General features: G+C 41.6%; 1 protein-coding gene across 1 annotated transcript in view; it reads left to right on the top strand.

Annotated features, from left to right (window-relative positions):
* Positions 1-18,514, top strand: part of PHACTR3 (phosphatase and actin regulator 3) — a 111,639-nt gene that overhangs the window by 51,066 nt on the left and 42,059 nt on the right. Inside the window, exons 2-5 of the mRNA XM_072879514.1 lie at positions 6,771-6,932; positions 7,890-7,967; positions 12,180-12,362; positions 17,647-17,850. Coding sequence (XP_072735615.1) covers positions 6,771-6,932; positions 7,890-7,967; positions 12,180-12,362; positions 17,647-17,850 — 627 coding nt within the window. The remainder of the gene's footprint in view (positions 1-6,770; positions 6,933-7,889; positions 7,968-12,179; positions 12,363-17,646; positions 17,851-18,514) is intronic.

The following is an 18,514-nucleotide window of genomic DNA, read 5'->3' as shown; positions in this document are numbered from 1 at the left end:
CTTTGATAAATATAATCTGTTTCCTCGTTCATTTCAGCTAAAGCTCGTTTTAAAATCCAAATACTTTGAAGCGATGCTCAGCATGACAGAATGGAAATAAACTTCCTTGGCAAGCACAGCCCCCTTCTACCACCCACAAATTATGTTTTGGGGTTTTTTTCCTCCTTCAATTAAAGAAAAATGTTAAATCATAATTTAACATACTAAAGAGCAGTGGAAATTATAGAACAAGGATACATAGCAAACATTTGAGTATGAAGTGAAAATGGAAGCTCAAACTCTGGAGACCACATGAAGGGTAGAAAGGAAAGCACAGTAACTTGCATTTTCATGCAGGGAAGTATAAAACCCTAATCAGGATTCATACCACCAGGCTAAAAGAAAGGTGATACAGCCCAAGGACAACCTGTACTCAGTGGAAGCTGAACCCAGAGCTGTTTTGGGTATGGTGCTCATAAAGGACTCTATTCCCCTTTGTCATTCTGCCATTTATCTTAGTATTTTCACCCTGCCTTCATTTATCTCCATGAGTCTGAAGTCTGCACAAATTTACTGTGCCAGATTTTCCCCCCAAGGTAACTCAATGAATGACGTAGTTACCACGTGGATGAACCTGGACCATTATCCATCTGCTTCCTTATGGGATTAAAGTATTGGGTGAGATGAAATCCAAGGCGGGAAATCGTGAACATAAAGGATTACAATTTTGAGAACAGAGAGATAAGAATTCAGGCCATTTTTACCTACACTGTTGACCATACAAAACCTAAAAATTTGCAGGCATTTGCACCTCAAGTCTGTAATTTTCCCTACTTCGTTCCAATATTTTTCTGGTGTAACAAATATGATGTGTCAGAACAACAATCTATGGCACATCAGCAGCTGTGCATCCAAAATTAGCTTATGATTACATTCAATAATGTACTACAGGTACCTTGCCTCTTCTAAATAACTAAACTGTTAGGAATTAGGTTTTCTGTTTTACAAAGGATTCTGTGTAAATTTTTCCAAACCAACCCAAAATAATATTGAAACATTCACAGCTTCAAATACAAAGTCCTTCAAAAAAATAAATAAATTTCAGGGTCATCAAAAGCTTTTTTCTCGTTTCTAATTTTAATTTCTAACAGTCCTTTAAAATTGGAAAAATCAAAATACTACATGTTCAAAAAACTGAAATGGAGAGTTCAAACTGGAACATTCCACTGCAGTTTTCTTTCAAAAAGAGTCAAGAAAGAGAGCATGTCTGCAGAAATGCAGGTGACAGGAAACATTTTTAGAACAAGGGAGAGCTCCATCACAGGAAACATCTAACTAGTGCAATAAAAAAGCTCTTCAGTTTGAGTTCTGCTTCTCTGGAACATAACAGAAGTGTTCAAAGGCTCCTAGACACAAACAATTTACCCCTATCCTGCAGATTGAACTATTGTGATCAGTTCTTCCTCTTTTAGGATGCTAAACTAAGGAAAAAGGCATTTGTTCCTGCTGCTAATTCTCTTTCCCAAAGCTCAGGATAGTCCTTACTCTAAAACCAAGACAACCTTTCTGCTTACTTTCCCCCGCAGGTTTCTCTCACTAGATAGAAAGTACCCTCTGTATAGAGAGAAGTGCTGTTTCTTGGCTAACTCACAAATGTCTGGCTTGCATGATTCAGGACTGACCAGCAGTAGACATGAACCTCAGCTCTCCCTGTGATATCATCATTAACATCCTTTTTAGAGGCAGACACTAATTCTAGGCAGCACTGAAAGTTAGTAATGGTAAAGGCACCTCTACCCCAAAAGCCAAAAAGGTCATTTTGATTCCACTCACTGTCTCTACCCTCTGGAGTGGACCAAAGGGAACCTTTTTTTCCTTTTTTAACTCTGCATATGAATTGCAAAGACAGATGCAATGACAACAAAGGGGAGAACATGCAGAGCTGCATTACAAACCAATTCATCAGAAAACAGAGCACGCCTGCCTTACAAATTTGCCTGCAGCTCTTGTCTGCTGTGTTATTTTTAAACTGCCTGCAGGTTGCAGATTTTTCAGTGGTCCTTCTCCTAACAGTGTACACAGAGGATTTAGCAAGGCACAACTTCCATTACCATGAATTTAAGTTACCAAAATTCCCAGCACATTAAAATTCAGCATCCTTCATCTTCCCATAAACTTCTCACTGCAATTTGCATATTCACAAGAGGGCATCCCAAGTCTCTTAGAGTGTCTCTCCGTGGCAAGGTCAGTATAACTCGGCTCTGCGTTCCTGATGTTCCCAACTGCTATACATCACCCTGCAGAGTGCAGCCTGCAGTTGTTACAATCAGCAACCCAGGCATCAAGCTACAGACTCTTTGGCTCATCATGAAAAACCCAAGAAGACAGACCCAACTGACTGAACCCAGTGCTCAATTTCACAGACATGAAATTTCATGTCTCCAGACATGATTGTCTCAGCACCAAAACCATCTGCTGTACAAATGAAGGCTATGCGCAGGCATAGAGCACTCTTCCATCACGCATCCAGGACTCAAACTTCACAGTACTCCCAGTAAACCTGCCCCACTTCTGTGGGAGGCTGGAGGAGATAGAGTCAGGACTTGACATCTGTAAATGGGAGTGCCTCTACGTGCAGAAAAAGTGCACAATCCATGCACAATTCCTATAGAGCAGGGAGTAACAGGAAGAGTATTCTATTTATGTCACCACAATATTTTAAAGAAAAAAGCAATGGAGCATTTTTCAGAAAGACTGATCACCACAACTGCTGCTGATGTAAACAGAAGCTGCAGATGCTCAGACTTTCGAAGGGTTAGAGCCTGCAGCCAAATGTAATGAATACTATGGTTTGTTTCCTTCTTCTCTGTTGCCTGGTTTATTCTGCAGCCCAGAACAGTACTGCAGAGCAATACCTGTCAGGTCAGAACCTCTCCCCTCATCTGATTTGGGATGTCTCAGACATCTAGCCATTCACACTCTCGACCACTGTTAGGACCTCTAGAAATTACCCCAGCTAGCGCTGTAAGAAGCACTTGCCCAGCATCATCAGCAGGGGCACAGCCACATTCATTTCCACCCCTTTGACACACACAGAGCAGATTATAACTGTGTGATGTATGAGGGGATTGTTTTGGATCTGGAGCTCCAGCACCAAAGCCTTTGCCCTCAACAGGGTACAGCAGGGACTTGAAAGTAATTTCTATATAAACAGCCAACAAGCTTCAGTCAGGGCAAAATGCTCTGGCCCCGCAGGGCTGACGACTGTCTCCTTGTGGGACAGTGTGGGACCAATTGGTCTGTCTCAGCAGCAATGGCCAAGCAGAGCCTGGCTTGCCTCTGCTGGGTAGGGTTACGTTGCTGTGCTGTGGGTTAAGGTTGTGCTCGCTTGACCCTGTAATAATGACTGCCCCTCATCCTTCTACATTACACAGCTAGTTAAGCTGTTGCTCATTTCTCCCTGCTGATATGGAGAGCCTTGACTTGGCTCTTGGCTGTTTATATTTTGCAGACATCCTCTATGTAATTGCATGGCCTGGCCCCAGGCTATCAGGCTCTGGGAGAAAGAACTGCATTATTCCACAGAACAGTTAGCATAATTAAAATATTGACTGCAGATTAAAAAATGTGCTGAATATTTCACAGAGTGGTTGGAGGGTTGGCAAGTCTTGGCAGCTTGTTGGCTGCAGGAACTGGCTGATATTTAGGTGCGCCTTCTCCTTCAGTATTCATTGCTGTACGTGGGAACTGCTTTTTGTGCTGTCAACTTCTTATCTCCCAAGCAGCCAACCCACAACCAAGAAAAAACGAACGGACTGGAAATGAGGAGCTCCAAGGGCTTTCTTGTGATTCTTATTGCCAGTGAGACCATTTCCTTGTTATTTATGACTTCAGGACATCTGTCTTACTGTGTCTCTATCTATTTTTATTTGTGTCCGTCTCTCCAAATGCACAGTGTAGGAACTGCATATGGTGAGAATGTACCAGGTGATAAAACCATTTGCTTAAGAACTGTCTGTACTATATGAGAAGCATTAATAAAGTTAAAAAGCCCACAAAAACCTCCACTGGAACTTTTGTTTTAGCTACTATTCCTTCTTTGACATTTTATTTCTATCTGTATTTTGTCTGTAACCAAAGTCTAAGGCATAAAATCCTTACATTTCCACAACCAAGAGGGCAGAAGGGGATGGAAGCCCAGTTGACAGGGCTGGTAGAAACCATAGAAGCACTGATCACTACAGGGCACTTCGGAAATTCTTAGTGTCTTTGCAATATCTCCCCATTCTCTTTCTTAGAGGAATATCTGGGATAATAAACATTGCTAGAGGCACACAGGTTTGGTTTGAACGGCTTCCTGGTTCTGTCTACATCCCCTGCTATCTGGCAAAAAAGGTAAAATGATCTCATGCTACCAGTGTTAAACAAAACATGTGGATGATGCCTAAACCACTTTGCAGACACCTACATCCTGAATGAAATGCAGTAGGATCAGTTACTTGCCAAGGTACTGCTTTAAATCAGCTTCATATTTAATCTTCACTTACATGCTTGAGAAATTCCTGGGATGGTAGGAAGTGGTTGAGCACCAGTGCAGTCTCCACTGGTCTCCAGGGATGGCTAAGCTGAGGCTGTCCTACTCCACTGTAGCTTCCCTTGTAGACAAGGGTCTGATTTACAGTCTGATCTACAGCTCTTTTCTGATGAGCTAATTTTGTGAACATTTCCATTCCCACTCAAGGATGTCACAAGAAATGGCCAAATGTTATTTTCTGAGGCTTCTATTACAGCTTTAAAGTAATCATAATAGCAAATTAATAGCGGATCTACTCTGCCATTTTCCATTCTCATTGCCATCTCTGTAATCAAGAGCAGCTCTACTTCTTCAAAGCTCATTTCTGTGATACTTCTCATTTTTGAATATGCAATTAGGAAAGGAGCATGATATCTTGGCACTCCAGCTGTGGTCTGTAGGATACTGCCCTCCTTCTGTGCTAGGCTTATTGCTAGTTTCTGCTCTCAACTTAATATTGACCTCCAAACTGTAAATCATAAATATCACCTTGGGTAGACACCATTCTTTCCAAGGCAAAAATATATTTTTACATACATTTTAGATCTCTTCTAAATTAAACCCCAAGATAAACTCTGTGGAATGAGACAAAAGATGCTCTAAATTCAGTACACAGAAAGAGAAATTCACTGTGCACGCACAATGGGGGGGGGGGGGGGCGGGAATTGTTACAGCTTTTTCTCTGCTCTCATAGTTCACGTGGCCAAGTCTTTAGTTTGTCTCCACTGAATGATTCATCTCTATTACCAGTATTTTCAAAATTAAATGGAAGAGGAGGAATGTGTTCATTCCCCTGCTGTGTTTAATAATCTTCCAAAAATTGTTTCCTGTTTACTTGGATTCCCCACCTCCATGCTGTGATTTAAGCATTTTCACCGTGTTAACTTAAAGCCTAGAAGATGCTCTACAGTTTTTATCTTGCAGTCATAAAGCAATTTATGATAAATGTTGTGGTTCCAGAGAGAAATTACTTGGAAATGTGCATATGTTCATAGCTCCACATTGCTCATTTAAATCATAACTGATTGTTGAAAAAAATACAAATTGTCATTCAGTTTTTATTCATGTAGCATGTCTGATGACTGATGGCAGCTTCTCTTTTAACAATCACTGTATTGGTGCTCAAATACAAAGCTCAGTAAAGCCATCAATAATCCCATTTATGGAACTGTACTGCTTTCATGGTACTGGCTAGCACGCAACTGTGAATAGTCAGTATGTATTGTTTTATGCAAGACTTATCTATAAGCAAAACTTACAGTGTATTTTCAAGACAAAATATAAAAATACCTAAATTGCTTTTCCAGCTGAAGCATTATCTCTGAACTCCTGTGGCTTGGCTGGACAAAAGGGAAAGAATTTTCCCTTTAGCTTCCTCAAGGAATAAATTTGCACAATAGTTCTAGGATTTTACTTACGTAGCACATATCAAACAAACTATTCTTATAGAAAAGATCTGCATTAGCTCACACAAGTCAGTGTGTTCTGTGTTAGCTCATGTGAAAAGAGTTCATTTAAAAGGCAGGAGTATCCTGTGGCCTGAGAACAGAACTGTAAGCTAGGAATTCAGAAGGGACCTGAGCTTTCTCACACTTCCTCTCAGCTTTTCATAAAGATCTAAATTTTTCTAAATGAACATTACCTTTATGTGATTAACTGGAGGCCACATGGGCCTGATTTACAGATGTGTTAAATTTCTACTGCTCCTATTAAAGCTATTGGGAGCTCTCAGCTCTCCACGTTTCAGAAGGCTGTAATGCAGTTACACACAGCCCTTTGGAGGGAGAGTAACAGCATTACCTTGGTGAGTAGCAGGCATGGACAAAGGTACGAAAGCAATGGAATAAAGCATAGGGTGTACAAATTCATCCCCCTCTCTACGGCCCTAATAGCCCTGATTAATCCACGAGGGACAGCAGCAGTTGAGATACTGAAATATTTGGCACCCAGACAGGTACTGTGCAAGACCAGAGTCAAGAGAGGGGCTGGTAGGAAGCACCAGGCTGGCACAGTGAGGTTGAACGCCTCTCTGGCTGGCATCCCTCAGCCTGGCCGCCAGCTCCAGCAATGCAGAGACTTTCTTTCAAAGTCTTGCACTGCTTATCTTGGTGACTAGACTGAATGCTTGTTAGCTGGTGAGCCTCTATTTGCCTTCCCTTTTTAAGTCTACGCTGAAGCTTTTTGTCTAACAGCTGGCTTTCCTCTCTTCCCCTCTCAGATGAGATGGAGCAGTCCCCTACAATGCGTTCTGACTACTTGGTCTCAGGGATTCGAACTCCGCCAGTGAGGAGGAACAGCAAACTGGCAACGCTGGGCAGGATCTTCAAGCCATGGAAGTGGCGGAAAAAGAAAAACGAGAAGCTAAAGCAGACATCTGCAGGTAGGATGAAAACAAGAGAGGGATGCTGCACACAGCAAAGCTTAGCTTGTGTGAAATTTGCTTACATAGGAAATGTTAATGGTGACCTGATCTAAACCTAATTCAGAGATTTCAGCATGTTACAGATTATATAGTGTTTAAGTCTAGAAAGAGCCCATATAGGCCAACTTTCTATATAATAAAATATAGTACATTTAGAAGAAAAATATAGTACATTTATAATACATTTAGAAGAAAATCTAGTACATTTGACCTTAGAAGAAAAGGTCAAAATACAAGAGTGAAGCGCAAGCCTCGACACAGACTGCTTTTCATGGGCTGTCCCTTCTCCAAAATAGGCTACATTTATGGCCCCAAGTATCATTGCCCCTTTTATTTGGGGTGAAGATTATATAGGTCACAGTAACATTGTGAAAAGTGACAGGAGGGATCTACAGCATGTAAAATACCTTCCCTCAAGCAGCTGTTTCTGTGGTGAAGGAGCCCAGCACACAGCACTGCATGTTCTTGCTAGTCTCCAGGGATGTCCCAGGAGATCAGTCAGGAGACAAACTCACTTGCCTTTTCCTGAGATAGGATGGTGCAATTCCCTCCACTCGCCCTGATATCCTGTGGAGCGTCACAGTAAAGGACACCGCTTCCTGAGGCAGCCCCAATGTGCCTTATTAAACAGCACAAAGGCTCTAATATCCCAGTTACTCTGCACTCAGTGTGATCAGACAGTAGGTTAGATCATAAATCTCAGCTCTACATGTGGGTGATTTTACAGCTGTTTTAACAAAGGAAAAGGCACAAACAGGCTGACCAGTCCATGCTCCCCAAAACAAAATCCTTGCAGTTCTTTCCAAGCACACAGTAGTTGAGACTAGAGGGAATTTTCACATTGCATCTTTCTTACTCCATGATATGAATACTCTGTTGTTAACTGGTGCTGTGTTATGCTACTACTTCGTGCAGTGCTGGAGAAGAAGATGACAGCACGACAAGGTCGGGATGAACTCATTAAGAAAGGTCTTCTGGAGATGATGGAACAAGGTAAGTAAAAATTCTTCATCTTTTTTATCAAAGTCTTTTTCAGGACAATAGGAAACGCATAATTGCAAAAGAAGAAACCTAACAATCAAATGAATAAAAAGGAAAACCTTCAATCCAAACAGAGGAAAATTAAGTATCTGAATTAAGCACGTCTTTCTTCAAATTCCTCCCTGCTGCAATCAATCCAAGCAGTTTAATTTTTGATGTTTTACCATCTTGAATGCAACTCCATCTTCGCTTGATTTACGCATGGTGCAAATCTGAGCTGGTATGTATGTTTTATGCAATTGCTCTAAACCTAGCTAAATCCTACTGCCAAGAAAGTCAGCTAAAGCTGGTATAAATATAAACTTAAACATACAGATGCATTCAGCTAACATGTACAATCCATGAATTCAAATCTCATAAAATATACTAATCTGATGTTTTCAGCTGCCTTTCTGGTAAACCAAGTTTGTGACAAAACATATTACCATTCTGCCTGGTTTTCATTCAGCATTTGGTAGTGTCATTTTAAAGCTTTCCTGAGTACAAACCAGGTTCAGCAGAAGTCATTGAATGAAAGATGATAAAATGTCAGAAACATGCACAAAGGTCTGTGGTTCGGTATATCCCTGCTCCAAAGCCCTGACAGATGCTCAAGGGAGACAGAGATCTGGGTGACTATTCTGCAACATCAAGTGAGCTCCCAATGTTATGGACAACATCCCAATTGCCATTTCCACCTAAACAGAGATAAAAAAAATAAATCCATCTTTACTTTGAAAACTTTATAGCAGAAAGTACTGTCATGAAGAAAGATTGGCCTTTTGAGTTTGACCAATCTGATAGATAGAAATTATGTTCTTTGAAACTAATAATTGAGTTTCTTTGTATAAAACAAATGCCATGCCTATAAATAGCCTGTGGGACAATACTCAGTGATGCTATGCTGGAGTGTAACCGAGCAACTGAAGAGTCAGAAAAAGAGCATTTTAAACAGGATTTTTTTTCACTGCAGTAAAACAATTTCCATATTATTTTATTGGATATATTTTAATATGAGTTTCATGTTCGAGTTAAAAAATTCTATCAAACCATTAGTTTATTCTAAAATGGAAGTTTTTAGAAAGCTCGTTTTTAATTCTGTCCATTGAACTCTTTGTGTCTCTCATAATTCTAGATAATTAGTTGCCCTATTAGCATATTAGCACTATGGGATAGAAAAATACACCCCATTTCTGCTAGGAGTATGGAATTTCCCCATAATCCCTTAATTTGAAGACATGGGTATCTAGAACTTTGCCAAAGCACAGTAAAATAAAACTTCTGTAGAGCACATTAGAAGGTGGTAATAATAATAATAATAATAATAATAATAATAGTAATGAATTAATGAATCTGCTGCATGCATAGACAACTGCCTGGGAGGAAAACAAATTATGCTAATTTTAACAAAATTAAAATAGTTTAAATAAATACATATAATCCAGTGAGAAGTGATGAAAAGCTGTGCTTTCAAAAAGGCAGCTGCAAATAGACTGCTTACCTGTCTGCAATAAAGTTGCATAGAGCTCCTATAAACATCAAACAAATTTTCAGTACCACCCTGCTGCCCAGAAAGGAAAGAATGGCTAACAGTCAGCTGAAGGACATTGCAGCTGCCTGCAAGTTATTTTTCTTTACAGAGTGTTGTGAATCTCCAGGGTTATTTTATTATATTATTAGTAGAAGCAGCTTATTAACTGGAATCAAAAATTGACCCAAATAATTGTCAGTAAATGCTAGTGCCCTACTTGGACTGATCTGAAGTGGCAGCAGTTTCAAGGCTAAGTCCTTGTTTATGCAGTAAGTTGCAATTGTCAAAGCAGCAATACTATGCTAAAAGACTACAGTAAATCCTAAAATCCCTCTATTTCATCAGGCTCTACTCCACTTCCAGAGACCTGATTTCCTGCTCACTTCCATAAATAGCCCAAATTGGGATGAAGCTGTAGTCTGAGAAATCTCCAGATCTGCTTCGTGCAGTTACAATAGCTGTGTCACACTCCAGTTTCGTAGCACAAAGTCTGTCAAGCAAGCGTTTTGAACTGGACTGTTTGGATCAGAGCAAACCACAAAGCTAGAGCAGAATCTGCATCAATCTGTGAGCAGCCCAGGGTGAAACTGCACCGTCCTTGCTTTGATGATGAGTCATCCTAACAGGTTATGTCACCCTTTCTCCTCGCACAACCCCAAAACCCAGCTGCCCAGACACACTGTGCAGATGAAGTTGCACAGCCTGGGCCCCATCTGTCTCCTCCTCTCTCTCCAGCTCTGCTCACACAGGGCAAATACAGCTTCGCTCTAGGGAATGAACTTGCACTCTGTAAGAGGTTACAGGGTGCAGGGTCTGGCATACAGCAGGATTCATTCCCACCTAAATTACAGCCCTACTTCTTCTGATTACTTTGCAATACTCACAACTCTCTTCTGCTTTCCTTACCAGTGGATCTAAGGTCTGTGCTTTCTCCTGTCCTCGGACTCTCTCTAAAATATGGTGTTGGGACCCACTGCCTATCAAAGCAGCACATCCACTTTGATCTAAGCATGAGCTGATCATTTCTGACCGGGAACATCACTGTTGTGAGTCTCAGACGCTCCTCAACAGAAATTCTTCAACAGGGCTGTCTTCTCCGTGTCATTACTTCATTAGTCATTACACTTTCCATTGGCTGGGATCTGAAGGAACTCATGTCTCTGACTGCAGTTTCATTGTGGCACAGCTGTCAGCAGCTTGCCTTTCCGAAGGATGTGAGGAACGTGCAAAGCAGAGTTACCGTGAAAACATTTAGGGAGCTTCCCCCAATATTTGTCCCCATTGTGAGCACAAAACCGATCAGATGTAGCTGTACTTACAGCACTGAGAGATAAGGGCTCCCTGTCAGATAATGCAGGCATCTGTTAATACACCGATGACTATGTACAGGCTGCCTTCACAATGAGCTGAAATGTAGGCAATGAACTTTTTCCCCCTCCCCTTCCCGGTATCATAGCAACTGTGCTACTGCAGGGGCTATTTTAAGAACAGTAACTTTTCACCAAACGTGATTATGAGGCAGACTGAGTGAGCTCAGCATACAAAAATACTGCATCCCTTCCGCAGCATCTCTGGGCCAAAATCTGATACCCTTACCCAAAAGGGCAATAAATTACTCTGCAGATTGTCCGAATAGTATTAAAAAGGAGTAGCTATGAATGCTAGCTATTTTAAATCAATGTTCAAGAAACTTGTCATGATATCATTGCAAGAAAACATAGCCCTGTCAGGAGCTTCCAGAAAGGAGTGTCTAGGGCTGAGAAATACAAGTTAGGAGGTCAGGGGTGGACAGCAGACACATCCATCAGCATAGAGCGCTGGCTAGAGTGGGAAGTAATTGCTTTCTTTGGTTTGCAACAGTGATGTAGATCTTGTAAATTCAGAGAGAGTCGTGAAGTAAAAGGATAGTTTGTATTCTGAGGACTCTTGTCTGAATAGGAGAATACTAGAAAAGCTTCAGTCATCAAGATGCGTACAGCTGCAGGGATCACTGGCACAAAAATCTTTCAGTGTAAGCAAAGGGAGCAGTTTCTAGGTCTGCATGAAGAGGGATTTGAATTTCTGATCAACTCAATCACACAAGACATGCTTTTCAAAGCTGAGTAACCAAAACTATGCTCAAAACCTACAGCTTGGTAGGGAATATTAGCAGCCTTGTCTTCGGTAAGGCTCCAGCATTACTGCTGGGGCAGCTGGATGGCAGTGTGTCGTGCACGGAGCCTGACACAACTCAGATGCGTCAGACCAACCTGTGCACGCACGGCGCCATGAACTTTGCTCATGCAAGGAATTGCCTTCTCCCAGAGACCTCTGATTTCCCATGCTTGTACTCATCACCCGCATAGCAGGTGCTTACAGAGTACAGTGGCCTTCCTGTACATGCACAATGGCCGTTTCCCCAGGCTGCTGGATGCCTACAGGGAAAGGTGCCCCATTGAGAAAACTGGGTGGATATTAGTATCCAGATGGGCTGATCTCCACAAATTTTGCATTACAGATGCTCAGCACTGTTAGAAATCAGGTGCTGCTGTAAGACAAATCTCAGTCCCCTGAGAGCTAGCAGCTTTGAGACTCACTCTTCTCAAGAGGATAGCAGGGAGTTTCATCTTTCACTGTTCATGGTTTAGTTAAGATTAAATTATTTGGTGTTTTAGATACCGAAGGCAAAGCCTGCACTGGTAACGATGCCACGAGAGCAACGCAGAGTGACCCTCCAGCTCCTGTGTGCCAGGCGCTTGCCTCAGAAGAGGTGCAGCAAGAGAGTACAATAGCAGCCACAACGAATGTGACCTCGCTTGATGAGGAGCTGCATTTGGATGAGCTGAAAGAAGATGCAGGTATTGCGTATAAAATGTTTTTAAAAAAACTATACAATGTTAAAAACAAATTTCTGCTGAGCTGCTTTATGAGGAGTCAAATATGTCAGTGCATTCAAGGGTCAGAGCATCTTGTTCAGCTCAGCCCATACTGGGTTAGCAATCAGTACGTAAAAACAGTGATTTTTGCGACTGCTACCAAACTGAGGGACCACACAAAGCTTGGCATAATGGGATTAGTTGGATTATGAGACAATCCAGTCTTGGCATGGTGCCCCTTTGGTATTAGCAGTGACTGCTGTGAAGACAAAACAAGCTTCTCTTAAAAACATTTCTTAAACTTCTGTGCCAAGCCTGAAATTGCTTGTCCTGGCTCAGGACAACAATGTCAATACACAGCCTACACTGTCCATATCATCACCCTGTCTACAACATGCTGCAAATACAAGTGAAGTTCAATACCAGGAGTACAGATAAGCTAAACCAAGCTCCTTTCATGCAGCTGTGCTCCAGCAGAGCTCATCCGTGACAGCAGTTCCTTGGGACCAGAGCAGCCAGGCACAACCCAGCAGCTGGAGGGTTTCCATTCACTTCCTGACAACCAAGAAATGCAAAGCTGCAGAGATAATGCTTTATCCTAGTTTGTGAGGAGTGCCGTGCGATTACAGATCTTCCTGCCCATTCCCTCTGGTCAATCTTTACACCTTCTCCATCTGCCCTGGTTGCCTTTTGTTCTCCATCCCGCCCCCTCATGACCTGTTTCTCTGGGGTCCCAGCCCCAGCCACTTTCACCAAGCCCAACCCTACCTGCTGTGGTTCGCTGAGCAATGCTGCCTGCTTATGCCCTCACCCTGCTTCAGCAGCTCAGAATGGAAATCATTCTCTGAAGGGTTTCCCATTTCTTTGCTTTATCCTTTCCCACTTCCTTTTCCTCCTGTCCTTTCCAACCCCATGACTCATGCAATTTTGTTCCCTTTTGCTGTTTTACTTTTACATAATAATGCTCTTCTGGCCCATTTCTAGCTCCACTCCACTCTTAATTGCTTTGACAACAGAATTTCTTCTGTCTCCCAAAAAGTTTGCTCATCACAAGGATTTTTGTGTAAGCTTAACATCACCTTTCTGTCACCCATCACCTCCTTCATTTCAACTACATGTGTTATTTCATCAAGAAATATCCCAAAGCACTGTATGTGGGCTTCTAAAGATTTATCCTCTCTCTTTTTTTTTTCTTAAAATAGAGACAAAAATAGAGAATTGGACATAGACAGCTTCTATTAATACATGCCTTTAATGCTGTTTTCCTTTCTCTTCAAACTCTATCCTTTATGGCTGTGTTTTATTTTGTATCACCCTAAAACTTAATTGAGGCAAAACCCATTCATCTCCCTGTTCTTAGAACAACCAGATCATGATCTTGCCCAGAATCCTTCAGCACTACTATTATTAGCAATAATACTCTTTTCTAGAGCATTTCATTCCATATCACTAAGGAAATTACTCTCTGAACTTCTAATTCTTATCATTGGGACAGGCTATCCTGGAAAGATGGTACTAATAATGTATCACGTATTTAACTTTATGGCTCTGCAAAACCTAGTACCATGATTTAAAATTTACCTTACACTGCATTCAAAATCGTGTATTGATGCTTTCAAAATCATCCCAATTTCTTATGTCTCTTTCTCCAGTCCTAGTTCCTTTTATTGTCTCCCTGGCACAACCTTTCCTCTCGTGTATTTCTTTTCCTCCATTTTTTGAGGTGCAATTTTTCCAGATTCCAAAAAATAACACTGGGACTACTTTCTCCTGTCTCCCTGGTCTGCGAGACTCCACTCCTATTTGTTGGAAATCTTCCTACCTCTTTCATCATCAATTCATCATCAATTATTTTAAAAGGCCTCTGGCTTTTAAAATAATTATTGTTGATCTAATCTTTATGTGCGAATTTATCCCTGTCTGTGCATTCTAGCATTCCTGCCTCTAGTGAGTCCACCTTAAGAAATTCATTGGGTGGGAAAGCTCTTCAAAATTGTCAGACTGTATTCCTAAGTTTATTATAATGTTGAGTTTATTATAATGTTTGTCCTTGGGCTCAATCCAGGCCCAGTGCAGCGTCTTTCCACAAAATTCATATGAATATTTGACCAGCTAGAAACAAAATGAATGTATTTGCTTTATACCCAATATGTTGTATTTCATCCTGAGGATGTGGGGTGAAGGCCAGGGAGGGGAAGAGGAGGCAACAAAAGGAAATATTTGTAGACTTCATGTTTGGTTAATACACAGACAAAGAACAGCCTAGGCAGAAAGAGGGCAGTTTTTCCCACCTAACCTAGCCAATGGGCTTGAGGGCAGTCCCAAGGGGAGGATTTCTACCTAGTAGTGAGATGGCATGTTGACAAGTGGCACTCCATGAATAATTAGGTACTCTGGCAAAGAGTCTAGTGCTGAGCACTTGGAGTATTTTCAGCAGGATAACATTCACTTTGCAGTACGAAATCTGTTAATAGGTTTGTGTACTCAAGACTCAGGTCTGCCTTCAGCCTGCGTCACACGTGCTGTTGTTACCAGAAACAACCACAGAAAAAAACAAAAACCAAACCGTTCTTTGCAAGGAATGTAAAATGGACATTCTTTAGACAACAGTGCACAATGCCAGTTTGTTTTTGTGATACCACTGTCAGAACAGGATAGAGTTCAGAAACAAAAAGATCTGTTTCACTGAGGCCGAGTGTGTTTTGGATCGACCTGCTCTATAGGAAAGGTCCCACTATGGCTGCTCCTCTGCATCCAGGCCAAACAGCACTTCATGTCAGAGGGAGGTCTACTGATTTCAGTGAAGTTACTGCCAGAAGAAAGTATCACTCCACTCAGGAGAATGCACTCAAATCTGACTAATTTTTCTATCAAGCTACTAACATCTACCAGAGCTCTTGATCTTTCTGTAATGTAACCCATTAGTGACTTAATTTTTCTCTTCCTCTATTCCACATTTTGTCTTCTATGCAGTAGGCACAAAAATACAAAGTGATGTCAGCCTGGAACAAAGCATTTCCCTAGAAGTATATTTAAAAGAAAATTATTTCCTTCTATAAATCAGACAACTATCACATATGGCAGCTTTTCTATCAAGCCAAATTTCACAAGAATTCCTGTTAATGATGCATATTTATTCTACTTTCCTGTCTTTTTTGAATGATAAATACTCATTCCTCCTCTTCATGGCATACTCATTAATCTGTTTGTCAACAAATTAAATGCTATTATCTTGCCAATGGTATTGTTTCCAACTGCCTAAGTGCTCTGGTGCCTCCCTATGCACTCTGAACACGAGGATGCTGAATGCTCATTAATACAGAGAGCTTCTATTCCAAACAAGACATAAAACTGAGCCAAGAAAAGATTTGTGACGTGGCAGCTGTGGGTGCCCACTGCTGTGAGTTTTTAGGAGATGCCTTGGAATGGTTTGGAGGGAAAGGTACTTTGTTTAGACAATCCAGAATGCTAAAAGGAGTGGGATTTGCCATTTATCCCACCCAAGCAGTTTGGACCTCTCTCATGTTTTGGTCTGGTGAGACCCTACCTGGAGTACTGCATCCAGCTCTGGAGTCCTCAGCACAGGAAAGACATGGACCTGTTGGAGCGGGTGCAGAGGAGGGCCACAAAAATGATCAGAGGGCTGGAACACCTCTCCTACGAAGAAAGGCTGAGAGAGTTGGGGTTGTTCAGCATGGAGAAGGCTCCAGGGAGACCTTATTGGAGCCGTTCAGTACTTAAAGGGGGCTTATACAAAAGATAGGGACAGACTTTTTAGCAGGGCCTGTTGCGATAGGACAAGGGTAATTGTTTTAAACTAAAGAGGGTAGATTTAGACTAGATATAAGGAAGATATTTTTTACAATGAAGGTAGTGAAACACTGAAACAGGTTACCCAGAGAGGTGGTAGATGCCCCATCCCTGGAAACATTCAAGGTCAGGTTGGACGGGGCTCTGAGCAACCTGATCTAGTTGCAGATGTCCCTGCTTGTCGCAGGGGGCTTGGACTAGATGACCTTTAAAGGTCCCTTCCAACCCAAACCATTCTATGATTCTATGATGCTATGCTGAGGAGAGACTCAAACGTTGATCTCCCTGTTTGGATGAGTGCTTCACCTGTTAGGGTAGGAAAAATAACCCTTATGGCTCCTACTGAGCCCACAGTGGCTGGAAATGCAATTTGGAGAGAGCCTGGCTGTGGCTGGGGTCCTGGATCAGAGCCAGCCTCAAGCTTCTCTGTGGGTCCCCACGTATGCCAAGGCAGAGATCAGGACACGTAACAGAATGTGAAAGTCAAACAGTGCAGCATTGTGCGAGTTTAAGTACTGCCAGAGTCAGCTGGTATCTGAGCAGGATTCAAGGATGTTAATTTTGGACTTCATCACTGAAATTCCACCTATGTCCTGCTTCAGCTTCATGCCTTTCTGGATCTATTCCCCTGTGCCCTCATCACAGCCAGGTCAATTTGACGAACTGCTCAGTGATTCAGCATGCACTAACTTTAAAAGCTAAGTGCTTTTGCCATCTTTCAGGAGACAATCCTGAAATGAGCACTGCTTCACCATCTCAAATTAAGGCTTTGGTGATTGAAGTTTTTCTTAAGTACTTCAGCGATTCTCTGTTCCACACTAGCTGCTGAGATCCAATGGCAAATCCAATGGCAGGCTTTTCTTGGTTATCAACTTTAACCTCAGGAAAGACTCAACAGTTCTGGAGTCAAGTACAGTAAGACAAGACTGGGGATGCAAGTTGAAGTCATGTATTAAATAAGATAAAAATTAAATTGTGAAAATAAATGTGTACAACAAACAATTGGAAAGTCAGCTTTCACGTAATATTACCAGTTTGATACTCTTTGCCCTTTGGCTGTGTGTTCCTAGCACAGAAGAGTACTCACTCAGTAACTGTGCCGCTGCAGCTGCATGCTGTAAAAAAATCCATTGCTGTTCTCAAAAGTTGCTTTGCCTTGCTATCTTCATTATTTAAAAAAAAAGGAAAGGGAAAAAGGCTTTAGGGAAGTAAGGGAAGCTCAGCAGTTTTCTCAGGAACATCAAAACTAACATTTCTTCAATATCCTCATACATTTTATTCTTTACCTGCTTCATCTGGTTGGCTATTTCACACAATAATCATTTTGACTATGGAAAAGAAGTGCTTCTAGCTGTGTGCCATGTGTTCTGTTTTTCTGAATGTTCCTGGCATTGTCCCCTGGCCTATCATTATTATTAACTTCATGTTCCATTAATTTTACTCATCTTCCTACTAGCCAAGAAACCTTCAGCACCCACGGAAGAATTAGAAGATGCCAGCCTGCCAGCATCTGAAGACAGTCCACAAGCCTTACTTGTATCTGAATCCACAGATTCCCCCCAGAAACAGACAGAAAGAAACTCAGCACAGCTTCCCAGCCCTCCGTTGCTTCCAGCTCCACCACCTAAGGCAATCTCCAAAATCACAAAGAGCGTAACAGGTCAGTCATTCCTGGTCACTAAAGACTTTCCACATCCCTTATGTGTTGTTCACCTACACAGCACAGTATATAATTTTTTTCTTACATCCTTTTTTAAGCCTATTGCTGCAAACTACTGTGAATCAGGCTAGTTATATTGAGTGAAAAGAATGCTAATGATTTCCATGAACTGAGTGGTCCGGTTGCCTGATAACAATGCACTGATCTTTGTACTTCACATATTTATCTGAATCTCTCAGGGGACTATTTGTTGCGAGTCTATTGCACTAAACACATGTAATACAAATCAACTGCAAGCCTCTGCTGAATCAGATGCTCATATCAATATGCCATAAAACACAAGGAAGATTTAAATGTTTTCGTTACCCAGACTCCTGCTGGATAACAGTACAACAGCCAAAATCAAGTTCAAGTCAATAGGTTCTGTAGAGGTTTCTGTCTGAAGGGTTTGCTCTCTAGGGTAGGTCTAAACTAGAGCTATGAAATCTGGTCTAGTTACACAGAATACACATAAGTGATACACCTGGCTCCCACAAAGCAATCTTCCATGCTAGGCTTCATTGAATGTTTCAAAAGTAATTCCTCTAGGCCTGATTTTCTAATGTATTGCCAATGTTGTTACATTTTCCAACATTCTGGCACTGCAGAAAGGGTGTTAAAGTGA

Source organism: Ciconia boyciana, chromosome 14 (assembly GCF_034638445.1).
Source record: "Ciconia boyciana chromosome 14, ASM3463844v1, whole genome shotgun sequence".
NCBI lineage: Eukaryota > Metazoa > Chordata > Aves > Ciconiiformes > Ciconiidae > Ciconia > Ciconia boyciana.
This window is presented reverse-complemented; position numbering and strand designations above follow the sequence as displayed.